Below are 17,117 nucleotides of genomic sequence, written 5' to 3' on the forward strand. Positions count from 1 at the left end.
TGTGTGTGTGTGTGTGTGTGTGTGTGTGTGTGTGTGTGTGTGTGTGTGTGTGTTACTAAGTGTCCACAAGGGTGTTTTTGAGTGTATAATATTGATGGTTAGATATATATATATATATATATTTATACATTTTAGTATAAAATTTGTCTTTTGTAGACAAATTACTATATTTCTAAGTTAGTTTTGTACATTTTGTGAACTTTAAGTATTTTTTTACTGTAAAGTTCTGGCAACCATAGCTGCCATTTTTTTTTATTATTATTACAAATATCATATAAGCAGTTATGGGTTATAATTCCTGTCTTACATGAGATATATATTTAGGGTGCGGGTAGGCTACACAACAACGATGTACAAAAAACTGAAACGTTTTTCCATTGCGTTTTTTTCGCGTACAGATTACACCATTGTCAAAAAGATTTTGATTTTGATTCCTCTTATTGATTCTTTTGTGTGCATATTTACATGACTTTAAACCATTCAAGCGCAAGACGACTTGCGCGCTGTTTTCTGTGATACGCACACATCCAGAACATGCGCACAGAAAGCCGCCTCTCATTCTGAATACTGCGCGATACTGAACAGAGTTCTCTTCCGCGTCTTTTTGCACTTGAACGGACAAATACACACAAAAGCGTGTCAAAATATAAGTGCTATAGCATAAGTAGAGGACACAATAAGCAAGCCAGACTGTATTTTGTGAATTCTGTGGAATGTGTGAATTCTTTAAAATGTGTAAGTATGATTGGGATATGGTAAATAATCAGTGTTTTTTCTTTTTTCTTTTTTTTTCATTTCATAACCACCAGTCAGAAAAGACTGTACAATCTACAGAGTGTATGATGTCATTGATGCCGTCCAAAATGGGAACAGTGATTTTGAAATAGAGTCAAGTGATGAAGAGGAATGTGGAGATGCCTGTGAACTGGAAAAGTAAAACAAAAAACCCAGTGATCACCCATCTGATGATGATGTGGACATCATTCCAACAAAATCAAGTCATTCAAAATCACAGACCATGCCCTGTGACAGGTTTCGCACGCTGATAAAGGATTTTATCAGTCCTAACACTGATTTTTCAAGTCAGGATATCACTAATGATGCCGTCTCCCTTCATACAACACTGGAGTATTTCCAGGACACTGAAGACACTGTGGTAAAGGCTACACCAACACACTTTGCAGCAAGTGCAATGTCCACCTCTGCTTCCCAGAGGACAAGAACTGCCTTTGGGACTATCATAATTGAATATGGCTATGAACAGAGATAAATCACATAAATGCCAAAGTTTTCATTTAGTTCATCAGTTTTTATAAATACAATCTCAACATATTTTTATAATAAATAATTTTTCATTAAAATATGACTTGTCCAATTATTAATATTGTGTGATTATTAGTGTATACTGTATATAGGCTACTGTTATGGGGCTACATAGCAGTACACCCTACAAATGAAACCTTAGATGTCCTCTATTTGTTCAGACAGTGAGTGAAATCACTGGAATTCTGCTATAGCCAACAGGCCCAACGTTGCAATATTACATTTCCATAAAAAAAAAGTCAAATTTAAAATGTCAAAATTGTATATACCCATTTATTTCTGCATTAGAGGCCTCCTACAACAACATGTAAAGGTGAAACATTTTTTACAGTTTTTTTCTATACAGTATTTGGGTCTTTGAGGGTTAAACCATATGCAAACGTTCATTAGCCTGTTGATTTTTGATCATGTTATTCAGCTACATTGAAATGTTTTGCAATAAGACTAGGAATAAATGTGAATGATATCGAAGTTTTTTTTCTACCTTATTGGAATTGAAATTAGGAATCGATAATAATCGGAATCGTTAAAATTCAAATGATACCCAACCCTATATAAACCGCCAAAACGCATATAAAGTTTCCCGTTTTTTAATTGAAAACGCTGTCATGGAAGATTTTTTTTAAAGACTGATTTCTTTCTCAGATATTCAAGAGCTTCTATGTTTATTTTTTGTTTATAAGTAATTTTATTAAGTATAAACATTAAGTCATTTTTCATTAGAGCAGATTTGTGGATCCAGGGTAGCCTACCATCTTAACCCACAATGTCAGCAGTCAGTTTACCAGACAAAAGACATCTCTATACAATTCTGAATGAATGTCTGAATGAATGTCACTCAGAGGTCACTAGGAAGGTGACCAAAGCTTGCTGCCAGCAGTCATGTGACATGGTCAACTTGAGCGATGAGGGCCCTGGGCTCTTTAACCATCAACAACTGCTCTTCTTCAAACAGCAAACAACAAATCTCAGTAAATCTCATGTTTGCCTAACATTGGAGTGAAATGAGCTGTTTGAGGGCTGAGCTTCAATGTTCAAAAGAGCCATTACGAATTTCACGGGTGTTATGATGGAAATTAATCTGTGTTGAAAGGAAGAATATGTGGCTCTTGCTTGCGTTATGAAAATACCAACAAAAAAAGTGTTTGTGCCATACTCTCAGATCTCTCCTCACCCTCCCTTCATTTCCTTTTAAATACGTTTTAGTGTTCATAAGCACTAACTGCAAGATGCTAATTGGGTAAAGTATCCACTTTGAAAACAAATAGCCCTATTTTTAACGAACAGACAGGATGCAGACAAAACCCGAGCATGAAGATGATCAGAAAATTACATGTCTACTGTGCACTTACTGACCTTTTATTCTTCTTGTACTTAGACACAGCGGCAATCAGATCCAGCAAATTGCTGCATACAACAAGATGTTTACATTTTCTAAAGAAAAGAGTTGTGCTTGCATATTGTTGCTATGCAATTGCTAAGGTGTTAATAGTGGCTCGTAGCATGGTGCTATATGGTTTCTAAAGTGTTCTCCAGGCTTTTTTATATTATTTTTCTGTTTGGTTGTGTTTGCTAAGATCTTCAAATCATTTTTGGTATGTTGTTATATGGTTTCTAAGCATTTCTCAAAGGTCCCTATGTGGTTGCTAGAATGCTCAGGGTGGATGCTGAACAGTTCATCATTTATGTCCACAGTACAGCAGTACGGGGTGATACTTTACAAAGTTTCATAAGATAAAAGCAGTTTGTCAATACAAACTTTGATGTTGTCTTGAGAAAGCCTGACCAGAAAGTTAGAAGAAGTTTTAAAAGATTGAGGGTTTTCGATTTAAAGTATAGTTTGAAGTTTTAAGTAAGCTAGTGTTAACGCTTTCAGTTTGAAGGTATTGAATACAATACAGTCTATCAGAAAACAGATAGATAGATAGATAGATAGATAGATAGATAGATAGATAGATAGATAGATATATAGATAGATAGATAGATACTTTTTTAACATGTTGTTAGCATGCTTTATCACATTGCTAACGTTTCTAACATGATTTAACACCTTGCTAACAAATCTTAGCATGTTGCTAACATGTTTCATGCACGAATTGCCACAATGCTAGCATGTTTTAAGCATAATTTAATACTATTAGTATGGGTTAACACATTATTAACATGTTTTACCATATTGCTAGCATGATTTAACACATTGATAACATGTTTCTAGCATCATTTAGCACATAGCCTACATGCATTAGCTTGTTAGCTTGTTGCTAGCATGAATTAACACATTGTTAACATGTTTTAGTATGCTGATAGCCGGATTTAGAACATTGCTAGCATGTTTATAACATGAATTAGCACATTGGTACTTAACTTGCTAACATGATTTAACACTTTGCTAGCATGAATTAGCATGCTTCTAGCAACACATTTAACATGTTTTAGATTGTTGACCTAGGCTAGTTTTTAAGCTTTGCAAGTGATCAACTGCTTAAATACTCTATAACAGTTATTGTACAAGTTTTGACCCCCTCAATGGAAGTCTATGGGAATTTGGGATTGTTCGGAAGTCTGATACGAGAATTTCCACAGTCGGTTCAGTTAGAAAAGATATACCTATGTGAATCAGAACAGTCTGAAGGCCTAACCCGAGTTTGGTTGTTGTAGCTTGAAAGCTCTAGGAGAAGTTTAGAGTCATAAGTTTTAGTCTCAGAAGAAGAAGAATGCACTTAAAAAGCATTTCTGTATGTTGGCTTTCTCAAATGACTAACCATATATGAGCTGTAGTAATAGTGATGCTTGCCTTTTCAGGTACTACTAATAATTATTCCTTTTTCTAAATCAAGCTACAATGTCTTTCTTTGAATATTCTCCTTCAACCCCATTGGCTTCAAACAGCTCACGGTTTCATACTCGCCTCTCACCCGCTGGCAACGGAAGCCTTTGATGTCGTGACATTGCTTTTAATTTCAGCTCGCCTGACAATACATTGCCTTTGGAATCTTTCAAGAAAGCACATTGCACAAAATGCAGTAAGACTGCTGACTTTGCTCTGCATGCAAAGTTCAAGGTAGTTCAGCGATGTGTTCTCATTAGTATTCGTATGTAAAGTGTTTTAGTACAGACAGTTGGATCTGAGCAATATCGACATATTGGCATCTAAAACATAAACCGTGAAAGTGTTAAAAGGGCTAAAAATTAAAAAAAATCGCTCATCACTTACTCATCCTCATGTCGTTCCAAACCTGTATGACTTCTTTGTTTTGCGAAACACTAATAAAGGATATTTTGAAGAATTGTTTTTTGTCAAAACAACATTGGACCCCATTGACATTCATGAAAAGGACATTTTTTTCAAAACCTCTTCTTTTGGGTTTCACTGAGTAAAGAAAGTCTTACAGGTTTGGAATGAGAAACTGATCAAGGAATTTTCATCTTTATGTGAACTATCCCCATTCCAAACACCATAAATGCACATGCACATGTTATATGAATACCTACAAATTCACATTGTGAATTATGATGAGCTGCAAGAGCACTACATGTACATCAAGGTAGGGCATGTGTCATATGCTAGTGTAATTTATCTAGATATGGTAATCCCGGATTAGGGTTATCCCCAGGTTAAACGTGGAAAAGCACGCACACATCCCGACTGATACGTCACATCAAATGTTTGGTTCTTTGAGCACGTTCCTCAACTGCCCTTCTAATTGTATGGCTATTAAAGGCATATTAAACATAAATATAGATCTTTCAAAGCATTGATCTTCGCTTTTAAACATCACACAGCATGGACTGAGATCCTTCAGTTTAATTTAATGATGGATTTGGGGGCACTTGACCTTTAAAGGATTGATGTCACCATGTGACTTTCCGAGGCTGCATATAATTGCTTCCACTTTAGGATCTGTCAGCTACACAGAATAATGAGAAAGTTCTCAGTGCTGTAGCGTCAACATCAGGATAGCACTGAGAAACGTGGAAAACTGCTGTTGTTTTATCAGAGGCGTGGCTGTCATTGAGTTATGTAATGCAGCAGGTTTCCCACGATCTTCACCTTTGGTGAACCGACATGTTGCGAAACTTCTCTTGATAAAATAATCTGTCTGGATGAAATGACAGGTATAATGGAGTCCACAATCCACAATGGAAAGATGAGAATTGTTTTCTTCTTCATTTAAACCTGGAAATAATATTTTTATCAGAGATATTTTTAAGATTCTGCACTATTTATAGGTCACTATTCAGATCAACAAATTGGTGACTTTGACCCTGTAAACTCATGTGAACTTTGTACCGACAGTCACATTAAATTCTTCCAGTGAAACCAAGATGCTCTTTGGAACATTGTAAGATTATGCTAGATAACAATTATCAATTTTGGTCAAAGCAATGTCAGCTCAAGTACAGATATTTATTAAAATATAGTATATTTTGCAATGACTTTTTAATAGTAAAAAATAAATAAATAGCTATATTCCTAATAGTTTCAAATAAAGGTTATATTTACTTTTATTTTTGGTCTCAGACTCTGGTCCCACTCAATATGGTTTTTAAAAAATTAATTAAATTAGCAGTAATCTACTTGTCTACTGTTTAACGAGTAGCATTATTTATATCGATCCATCCATTCTCCAAACCAACTTCATTTATATCCAGTTTTATTACAATCATTAATAATCACAACTATAAAAGTGTGTAAATCACATTGTGATTACGAGTGGAATACATATTGAACACGATGACGAGAAGTAAGCAGATAAATGGCCATTTTTAAATGTTTAGAGAAGCCAACAAATCCTTGGCAAAACATTTCAACGCTCCACCTGCCAGGAACCACCTAGGGCATGTTTCCCCCTTTAGCAATTCACAAAGGCGGCAATTTGCAATGTTTTTCTGCGAGAACACATTCTTCTATTTTGACAAGCCTGTGGAACACCCCTCCAGTGGGTGTTGAGACCAACTTGTGCACAACATATAATGAGAGCGAGGAATCTATGTGAACGAGTGTTGAACTGCTAATGCAGGTAACCGCCGTTAATAAGCGTATCCTCATTTCTACTGAGATATCAGGTGAATTGTGAGTATTAGGTCATTTCAAAAGATATGTCTTTTTAATCCACTGCATGTTTATGTTATATTAAAGATTTGATTCTGAAGAAAATGTGGTAACACTTTATTTTGATGGTCCCTTTTGAACATTATGTTGACTATAAGTAACGTTGCACCTGTGTGTCAACTAACTCTCATTAGAGTATTAGTGTACTGTCTGCTTAATAATAACACTATTGTGATGGTTCCCCAATAGACGTTCTTCTGACTATAAGTAAGTTTGCAACTACATGTCAACTTATTCTAACCCTAACCCTACCAGTCTACTAATACTCTACTAATACTCTAATGAGAGTTAGTACACATGTAGGTGCAATGTTACTTATAGTCAACAGAATGTGTTAAAGGGACCATCACTTAAATAACTTAAAGTTTTCTACTTTTAGAAACTAAATAACTTTTCACTTAAAGTGAAACCGAAAATGTTAGTGGTGCTTGACGGCATAAACATTACTGTTACAATGTCAAAGGCTGCATCCGAAATCGCATATTCCCTACTATATAGTAGGCGAAAAACAGTATGTGACAAAAATGTGCATACGATGAACAAGTTACTATCCCATGAGGCCACGGGAGAGTATTTGTGACTGGCAGTGACGCGACGCGACCGGCACTGGTATAGGGCACGTGAATATAGTACTTCCAGATTACATTCATACTATATAGAACATATTCTTTTAGCGGTCGTGAAGTAAATACTTAGTTTAAGTGCAGTTTAAGTGTTCTGACTGGTTGCTTACTGGTCCAATTGAGCCCTTTACTTCTCAATGGGATTTTCCACTCGCGTTAATCATAAGTCTGACTCCTTATTAAAGCTCAATTTAAGATATCTTTCATGTCTGTACCCCAAAACAAAGTTGAATACTCTGGTGTAGTTGCTTTGTTCGACTCTGCAAAGCACCAATAATAGTGAAACAACATCATTTATAAACCACTAGCTAGAAGTTGCTCTCGCAAAGTCTAAAACACTAATGAAATAAAGTGAAGCAAAACAACAAATCAAACTTGTCCGATAAGAATTTCTTATTATTCCAATAAAAAATACATTCATACAGAAATATAACAATTTTGCAAAACAATTTCAAATAAAAATCATATAAAGCAAAAACAAATAAAAATCTTAGAAAAGTTTTTTTTTCTTTTTTTTTTCTGTGTTTTTCATCCTAACTTTTCGGGTTTTATTCTTTTGTACAAATATTCTTTAGACAAGAGGGATTCGTGAGAGAAAACATAAGTGATAGAAAGTGTTGGTAGAAGCAAGCAAATGGAAAACTTGATTAAGGCTCCATTACCACTTGACTTATATTGGCCACTGTTGGAAAGACACAATGTTCTTTGCCCACAAAACCCTGGCTGGTCTGATTTAATGGCAGCAAAAGCTGCTTCAAGTTACATTTCTCCTGCTGAAACAATCCGTTTCTACGAAGCTGCTCAACATGCAACAGTGTCAAACCTTCATCATCGCTCAACAAACCAGAGCACTGCACTTATTAAAAGCACAATACTCAAAGAATTCAAAGCATATAACTATGTACAATAAATTTAATCAATCGTTTGGTCCCTGAAAACATTATAGTTTACATTTCAGATGGCAAAAGAAGCCGAGCGAGCGGCTTTCTCCATGCGGCGTTTGCCTCCACGTCCGTAAATATCCATTGTAAATGTTGAAAAGGTGTGCGATATATCTTTATCTTTCTGGATGGCTGTGCACAGTTTCCACAATACTGTCGCTGGACTAAAACAACGGCATCCAGACAGGTCAATATCGAACTGCCCGAGTCAGCAGTCTACAGCAGGCAGGGCCTTCAGCAATTCATTACAGAGAGGCAGTACAAGGCAAGGCCTGTCTGAGTGGAGCTTGTTAATTACAATAAATCTTTAGGCGTTTTTTTCTTTATTCTTGGTTACAGGGGACGGGGGGAGAGTTGGCATTCCACAAACGTTCAAGCCTTGTGTTACACAACAGCCTGTTTTCCCACTTTAAGAGCGTTTTGTCTCGCACACAGCCTCACAGATAGAGATCTCGCGTCTAAAAACTTTAAGTGCTCTACATTGCAGATTTGACAACATCCGGAAATGCGAGGGCAAATATTAGTGACAGAGTGAAATCGCATGCTCAAGAATCACAATATATTACGTATCTACAAGGGCTTGGTTACAGTGGCCTTGGAAATGGGAAAAAGGTGCATGTTCATGTGAAACAGAGCCTTAATAAAGCTTTTTCAATCACTTATACAAGACATTTTGTGACCCCCAATTGGAAAGGTCACTTGCATAAGGCACCATTAAGGCCAACAGTGCATTAACATCAGGTAAAATGGAGATAGAAAGAGAGAATTTAGTCCTCGAGATGAAATGAGTCTTGTATGAAATGGTCGCTGATTGATAGTATTCTTCCCTCCACACCGGAAAGAGAAAAAGAGGGAATTTTGAGTGAAGAATGATCAATGCGTTTATGTACAATATTGTAACATTTAACCAATTGTATTTAGCTGCGCTTTATTGGAATCTATTTTCAGTCCCAATTACAAAAAAAAAAAAAAAAAAAAAAAAAAAAGTACAAACCCCAATACCATGCAACACCTGTTTATGATAGTGAAGTTATAATTGTGTTACATCTCTAAGCACACAGCTTATACAACGGACTACAAATGAGCTTTTGTAGCCTGTCAAAAAAAACAAGCTACCGAACACATTGCACATTTAGTAGCTGCACCGAACACCAAAAAAGCCACTTTCATTCAAGACCGAGTTTCCGCCCCCCTTTAGATGGGGGAAGGGGGTGAAACCCTGGCCGCTTCGCCCCCCGCTATCTTGCGAAAGAGCCCGGGGGCGTCTGGCAGGAGTTCTCAGTCTCACGGCTTCATTCAGACTTTGCTGTTCTCGCATACCATGTGGAAACAAAAACGGAACTTGTTTCCCGACACCATTCAGCCCACAGTGATACACTGGTACCCCCCTCCCACCCTTCTTCGCACACGGGACATTCATCCGCTCACGTCAAACAGGTTTCGTTAGGATTTGTTTTAAAGTACCAGTGTATTGTCCAGGAGTTGTCCCAAAACATCATGCACCATACAACACACCATTCATTCGCTCGTTTTTTTGTTTTTTTTACACATTTTTTTTTTTTTTTAAATAAATCATCCTCCTCTTTTCGATTCTTCATACGTGATTTTGTCCCTTCCTTTTCCGTTTCAACAACCAGTCAGTCCGCCTTTATCCCGGGGCTCACGGAGGCACAGGATATGGTGCAAAATGGCATGCTTTGGCTGGAACACACTCCCCTCCATTTCTTGCAGGGCCAGGTCAAACCAGGAAGCTGGTCAGGACACGACATATCCCCAGCGTGGAGCTATGGCCCGCTCAGAGGTGCCTCTTCATGTGCAGGGCTAGGTGGTCCGACCTGGAGAAACACCTGGAGAAAGAAACAGCGAGAGAAAAGGTGAAAAACAAGGTCAGGCAGGGGCCACCGAAGCCATAAAGTGTGATGAAAGGTAGAGATCTGTGCATTGCATCACTGATGAGGCCCCTAGTGACCCTCGAGGCGAACTTGTGAAACCGGAATAGGTGCCATGAAGGCAAATGAAAGAAAAGCTTGGTTACAAGCAGAACCAGAAAATCTTTAGATTTTCAGTGCTCATTTAAAAATAAATACACCATATGCCATCATTTTTCATTTCAGTTTAAAGCTGTCAAAGAATAACACTACAGCTGTAAAAAAAAAAATCTAAATATTACTATAAATATAATTATTTTATAAAAAGATTTTTTTTTTCTCACCATCAACAATGTTTTTGTATAAAGAATGTGTAATGAAATGCTTTTTCCTGCCAATTTCATGTAGCTAATATATTATATAAATAATACCCATTCTTGTCTTAGGACAACTTTGATTAACTTTTTTGATCCACTTCAAATGTTAACTACTGTACATACATATATACATATATACATATGTATATATATATATATACACACACGTATATATATATATATATACATATGTATATATATACACACACGTATATATACCGTGGGGGACAACATAATACATGAATTAAAATCAAATTAAATATTGGCAGGTTCAGTGTGGGCCTGGATATGAGCAAAGACTTGATTGAATGGTTGGTTTTAAGGGAGAACTATGAAATGTTTCGCATCCAGTAACTACAGAAACAAAACAGCAAAAAGGGAAGTTGAGCAAACAATTGTGTTCAAAGCACAAAGCTCTCAGGAAGGGAAATGATTAACAGAGGAAGTGATGACAAACAGGAGAGGCGCGTTTAGTCATAAAACGCGGAGAATATCAATAATGTATTGCGACAGTGTGGCTATTGCGCTTTCAAGCATTTAATGTGATTAGGTAATTAAGTGATAAAACCCCAAACATAATGGTGCGACTCCCATCGATGAACCGATAAAACGGGATCAATGCTGAATGCAGAAATCCGTCGCACTTCACTGATACACGCATCAAAGAATCAGGCATGCAGGCGAGAGACACAGACAGGCTTTGATAACAGTCACAGGGAGAGATAGCGAGACAGAACTGAACGTACCTGTCACAGTGACTGCATTTAAATGGCTTTGCACCGGTGTGCTTCCTGAAGTGTCGGGTTAGCTCGTCGCTCCTCGCGAAGCGCCACTCGCAGCCTTCCCATGAACACCTGTACGGCTTCTCACCTGTAAACAAAAACACAAACACCTTTCAGTACATTTCATCACGAAAACATTCGCTATTCACAGGAATGTGGAACAGCGAGCTCGGTAATGCTCTCGAAAATGCATCAGTAAACAGAATGCATGTTTATGGATCAGGTGACGCAGTCTACGAGACGTTCTAAACTTTTAATAAGATCCCTCAAGCTCTCAAGGATTGCGGGAATGCACGGTATGCCAAAAGTCTGTCTCTATGCCTATATGAATAAACAGCAATGAGAACAATGCGTGTCACACAGAGTCTGTTTTGAATGCGACGGGGCACTTTAAAAAAAGGGGCCACCCAGATCCCCATTCAAAAGCCTGGCTCTTTCCCATGACGAAACCAAAACTGTTTTGGTAGAGCAGGTTGTTTTCACCCTGGCTGGTTTTCATCCCCTCCCCCCATCCGATCCCCCCTCCTTCCTCTCCACGGCCACATTCCAAACAGATTAGGTCACCGTTTAGGCGTGCAGTCATGTGGGGCAAATATTCACAGAGTGACATTAGCCTTGCAGCTGAGGACAGCCTGTGTGAACTTAACTCCATTACACAACCTCACAGGAGACGTGAAACCTCAGTAAAGTGTGGGAAGTTTGACAATTTGCAACGTCACAGCTAAAAGCAAAGGTTTCTTACCTGTGTGAGTCCGCTGATGTGCTTTTAAGTGAGAACTCTTTGTGTAAACCTTCCGGCATCCGTTGAAGTGACACCTGTGCACTCTCCTCCTGCCGTCCGGAGAGGCGTCCCCTCCTGCCGAAGCCTTATCCGAGGCCTTCACCAGTCCGTTTTGCCGGATCTTCACCGGCACGTGCGAGTCAGTCTGCGTGGAGCCCCACACCTGCAGGACGCCGGGCTCCTGCGGGGTTTCTGGGGAGGACGGAGGCGTGCTGATGATAGAGGAACTCAAGTGATGCGCTGACTCCGTCAGAACCGAGCCCAGCGGGTTGGAGGTAAAGATGTGAGTGGGCGAGAGCTCCTCCGAGCTGTCAGACGCCTCACTGCTGGCATCCGAATTCATGCTGTTGGTTTCTAATATTTGGCAGTCCTGATTGTCCTCTTCCTTGACTTTGGGAAGGTTGCCGTTCCCATCTCCCTTATCTCCACAAGCCAAGATGAGCTTGCTCCAAAGATCCTCCTGGCCCTCAAACTTGAGGTCAGACGCAGAGACGTACGGCTCGCTCTGCAAATACCTCTCCAGCTCCAAACATGTCTGATTCGAAACAGAAAACACAACGTTAGAATGTGCATGAGTTCCCTCTAACTTTCACAGCTGATTGCCAAGGGTTAGTGTAGGTTAACCACACTCTCACCTGCACTTACACACACTTTCATAAATATGTCAAATTCATGTCATGTGGAAACATTACAGAATACGCAAGGCCAATAAAATCAGTTATCAGAGTATTCTGGGTATAAATAGGGCTGTATATTGTCTTTCTAGAACAGTTATCCCCTAGTGAGTCATGAAGACATTTCAGAGTCCTTTTAAGGAAGCCACACAACTTCCTCGGTCGAGTTTCCTCATTCAAACAGCCTGACGTCCCTCAGCGTACATATGGACGCGTTTTAAAAGCATTTTAACGCGTATTAAGTGTGAACGTACAGCATTCGAGTGGAAAAGTGATTCAGTAAACACGTAAAACTGTGTTTTTCCACTCAACATGAGCATTTAGCTGTGCGGTTTAGCCTATGCACATCCTCTATAACAACGATGATGTTTACCGCGCAAATTTGTCCTGAAAAATCTAATGTTACTGATTCTACAGACTCTATATCAAGTAAACCCCCTAAATGTTTACTTCTTAAAGCGATAGTTGTCGTTTATTCAACGTTTTTCCGTTTCTACGAAACGTTAGGCAGAATTACAGTCTCAGTCACCATTCAATTGTGTTGTATGGCACAAGATGCAATGAAAGTGAATGGTGACTGAAGCTGTCAGCTGCCTTACATCTCTGTTTGTTTTCCAAGAGATAAATAGTGATACAGGTTTGAAAGAACATAATGGTGAGGAAATGACGACATATTTTCATTTCAGCTGAACAATCCATTCAGCAGTCTATGCTGGGAAACATTAGACAACTAGATGTAAACGCATGTTTAAATGCCTTGAGATACGTTCATATGCCTCCATACCAGAATCCCAAGACGCCTGAGGGGAAACTACCTGGATCAATTTCAAGAGAAACATTCATACGATCGTGCCAACTGTTCAATCACAAGTATATCAGTCTCAAGCAGCAGAACCTGCTATGACAGTTACACGCACCTCATATAAACCCCGTTATGTGACAGAACATGTGCTGCAGACTGTCAAATCAACCAGTCGAAGTCTGAGTAGGAAAAGCACACGAAAAGGATGCAATTATTTTCCTTTCTAAATGGAAATGGTGCGTTTTCCTGATTATTGCGCAATATAGATCTGACTCGCAAGTCGCGACTCTTCAAAAAAGTAAAAAAATGAAATACTTTGTTTGCCAAAACAAGCGAATATCATAAGGTAGATGCACAGCTACATTCAATACGAGTTGATTGACAACATAACGCGCGACAATGTAACCGAATCAAATACGTCACTTAGAACGTTAACGTTACATTTCGCGGATTGTAAATAACTCTTTCCGATTCCAGTTTAAAGACGGCGAAGTCAAACCACACGCTGTCCGTTCGCCAATCGCAGCGGAAGTTTTATCCATATCACTTTAAAATTGTTACCTGTTGCCAATATTCTTCAAGCGATGGCAATGCAGAGAAATAGCCAGTGTCATGAACGATCTGAAGTTCCTGAAAAATGCTGCACATTGGTAGAACATCCATTGCAATCCCAAGTATTAAGCGATACAAGACAAAAAAATATATATATCTTGTTGAATCAAGATAAAGTGTGACAAGAAAGCGTCCTCTTCGTGCAATAGCAACGCGATGCAGCCGTCGCTTTGCTCAGAGCCCGCTAGTCCGTCTGTTGAGATCACTCTATATTTGCAAACACTGAACTCACGCAAAGCGCTGTGCTCTGTCAACTTCCCCTATTCAAACCTTGTAGCCTGCCTACCCCCTCGTGACAACGTGACGTCGCCTCACAACGCGTCCAATCAAATGCGACCAGGTTGCGCGGGCGCAAATGATATCACCTTCAGCCAATCGCAGGAATACGCCCGCCCTCCTGGCGCTGTGATTGGTTTCATTCAATTGTAAGGTCCAGCGCGCTGATTGGACGTTATTTTTAGAAGCGTATATAAAGGCTCTGAGCTCGAGCCCAGTTCGTTTCTGTTTCTTGACGACGGAGTGTCACACACGCACTGGTTTGGCCAGAGCGAGCGCTGTGTGCAATCGGTTGATTCTCCTTGAGAACTTTAGTGTCGAAATACGTTGTTTTTTCGTGTTGCCTCTTTTAAGCTCTCTAGAGTAACCACTTCAAAACAAAAATATGGCTTTGGAGAACTTCCAAGCATTTTTTGAATACCACAAATAAAGCGTCGCTATTATTTGATAGATATCAGTGAAATAAATGTCTTAGATTGCAATAAAATGTCTCAGCCTTGTTGACTTATTTTAAAAAGAATTTCTGAAAATGTCTACACTTATAGTTACATGCCCTGTCAATCATTGTGTATGCTTGTTGATATAACTTTGAATCTGTATTGTAACTTTCACATATGATTTTTTTTTTCAGAGCAACAAACAAATCGTAAGACAATTATGAAATTAACATTTCTACATTAACAACTGTTGCATTTGTGATCAGTCACATTCCCAGTGTCATGCAATAAATGAGACAAGTACACACACACACACACACACACACACACACACACACACACACTGTGACTGATCACAAGTGCAGCAGTTGTTAATGTTGAAATGTACATGCATACAAATAACACATTTTGTGTTACATATTTTCCATTTGTAGTGGGAGGATACATTGGATAATCAAATAAACAAAAGCTCTCTAAAGCTCTTAGGTTGCTGTAGTTGCAGATAAAAGAGTGAAATTTGGCTAGTCGCATTGCACATGACTCAGACGTGGAGAACGTGGTCACTCTGGTCAGTTAACAGCCTAGTAGACAGCACTGCCAAGCTGACTCTTTATATAGCTACTTGTTTGTGGTCTGTCTGGACTAACTAGAGGTATTTGATGAACCTAATCTGTCTGTTTGGTTACTCGGCCCTAACATAACTTCTTATTTAGTAGGCCAAATATGGCAATGGTTTCAAGTTTAAAAAAACTTGAGTCAATCAGTGCTCCAAAAGTCTGATATGCAGTATACATACCTTAACTAAAACACTAAACTGTGACTGACTTCTGGGTCATTCAGCAACTGAAATGAAGAGTGGAGCATTGCATTATGGAATACCATATTTTGTGCAGTATTTTTATAATGCACATTTTGGAAATTGCAGTAGTATTCTAAGCATACTGTAAACTTGCACACTGCATACTCCTTAAGTAATAAGAATAGTATGGTATTCCAAACATAACCGTGGCATGGCATTTGTAGGGATTCATTCACATTAAGCTGGTTTGTATAGTCACTTTTTACAAAGTGAATCATTGAATTGCAAATCTGAAGGGATTTTTCAGTGTAAAGCAAATCAAAACTAATAACATCACACAGATTTTACCCTATAGTATTCTTTATCTAGTGATATCTCTTGTTGTTGTTTTTTCATGCTAGACACATATACATGTATATGGGTATTTTCCACGTTCAATGAATGGATAATTGATTTGGATGATCGATTTGTTTATGAAACAACTGATTTAGCCTGTACTGAGTCTATCGTTTGTCTTTTTTAACACTAGCGATTCACTTACTCTCAATGTAATCACTTAATCCTCTGGAATGGCTCTAAAATTGAGAGATATCGCTTTTATCGCTTGCAGAAGACATGCGGGTAAAGTTAATTTACACGCTGATCTGGCCTCCCAATCCTTTGAGTTCAGTAGAGATGTTACAAACAACATTTCCAGAACAGAGTGCCATTGTCCACCACCACAGTATAGTCTGGTGCTAACCTCTGGAGAACTGAGTCCCTATTGTAGCTCTCAGCTGGGGCCATATTTGTAACTCGTAGCATCTGATTCAGTCATATGGTGATGTCTTTAGAGCTGCAGAGCCTTGGCTATGATAGTCATTTCAAGGAATTTTTGAGCTGCTTGTCAGAGGGGAAGTGGTGCAACTGTTAATCATTGCCAAAGGTCAGACATTGCGGACAATGGCTTTGTCCAGTCTGCTTTTGAACTGAAAGAGTGCCATTGAGGACAGTCTGTTACTCTGGACCTCAGCGTCTGTCCTTTTAAACCCATTGAAATTGAACTGCGACAATGAGTTGCAGTTTAACAGAGCGTCTTAATGTCACGCTTTACACCGCCCTGTGTTAAGCTGATCTGAACGTTTGTGCTGTCATAACCGAGACCAAACAGAATCTCTGAAGTGAGAGTCATGTGACCCGGTACCCAGTGTGCATTGGCGTGAATGAGAACCTTTGGAGTCTCAATACCCATTGCTATCGACTAATAGACCAAGCAACAACACGGCGTCAATGTTGTGCGATAACAAAGCAATCCACAATGGAAAGTTGCCACTTGACGGTCTTTTCATCCCCACTTGTATCACCCGAGCGCATTATCCAGCGGGATGTTTCATTAAGGAAGTGTCCAGAAAATACTCTGCGGTGGGCCCTGGCAGCCTTTATCTCTTTTAGCAAGGTTCTAAACTCTATCATCATTATGCAACCCTCCCCGCACAGTAGCCACAGGAAAGAGCAATTACGCACAGGGTCCATTTTAATACATCAATGTCAGTACAATCAGTAAGTTGTTGCAGGTTGTTCTTTTTCCCTTCTAAGCGATGTGCCATATAGAAGGCCATTTATCCCGCGAGTACCCATCCCTTGATGCGTGCGAAAACAATTATTGGCCGTTCTTTTCAGGAAAAGTTGATACTGCTCGCACGGGTCAGCGGACAGAGAATGGCCGGAAA

The 17,117-nt window shown here is 39.0% G+C and overlaps 1 protein-coding gene across 1 annotated transcript; it reads right to left on the reverse strand.

The window, feature by feature from the left end:
• Positions 1-7,428: 7,428 nt before the first annotated feature.
• Positions 7,429-14,176, reverse strand: klf6a (Kruppel like factor 6a). The gene is made up of 4 exons (XM_084102513.1): positions 13,846-14,176; positions 11,770-12,343; positions 10,992-11,115; positions 7,429-9,847 (listed from the first exon to the last, which is right to left on the reverse strand). The coding sequence occupies exons 1-4, from the start codon at positions 13,945-13,947 to the stop codon at positions 9,796-9,798; spliced, it is 852 nt and encodes a 283-aa protein (XP_083958639.1). The 5' UTR covers positions 13,948-14,176; the 3' UTR covers positions 7,429-9,795.
• Between the last annotated feature and the right edge of the window lie 2,941 nt (positions 14,177-17,117).

The sequence above is a fragment of the Abramis brama genome, assembly GCF_963993115.1.
Source record: "Abramis brama genome assembly, chromosome: 24".
Taxonomy (NCBI): domain Eukaryota; kingdom Metazoa; phylum Chordata; class Actinopteri; order Cypriniformes; family Leuciscidae; genus Abramis; species Abramis brama.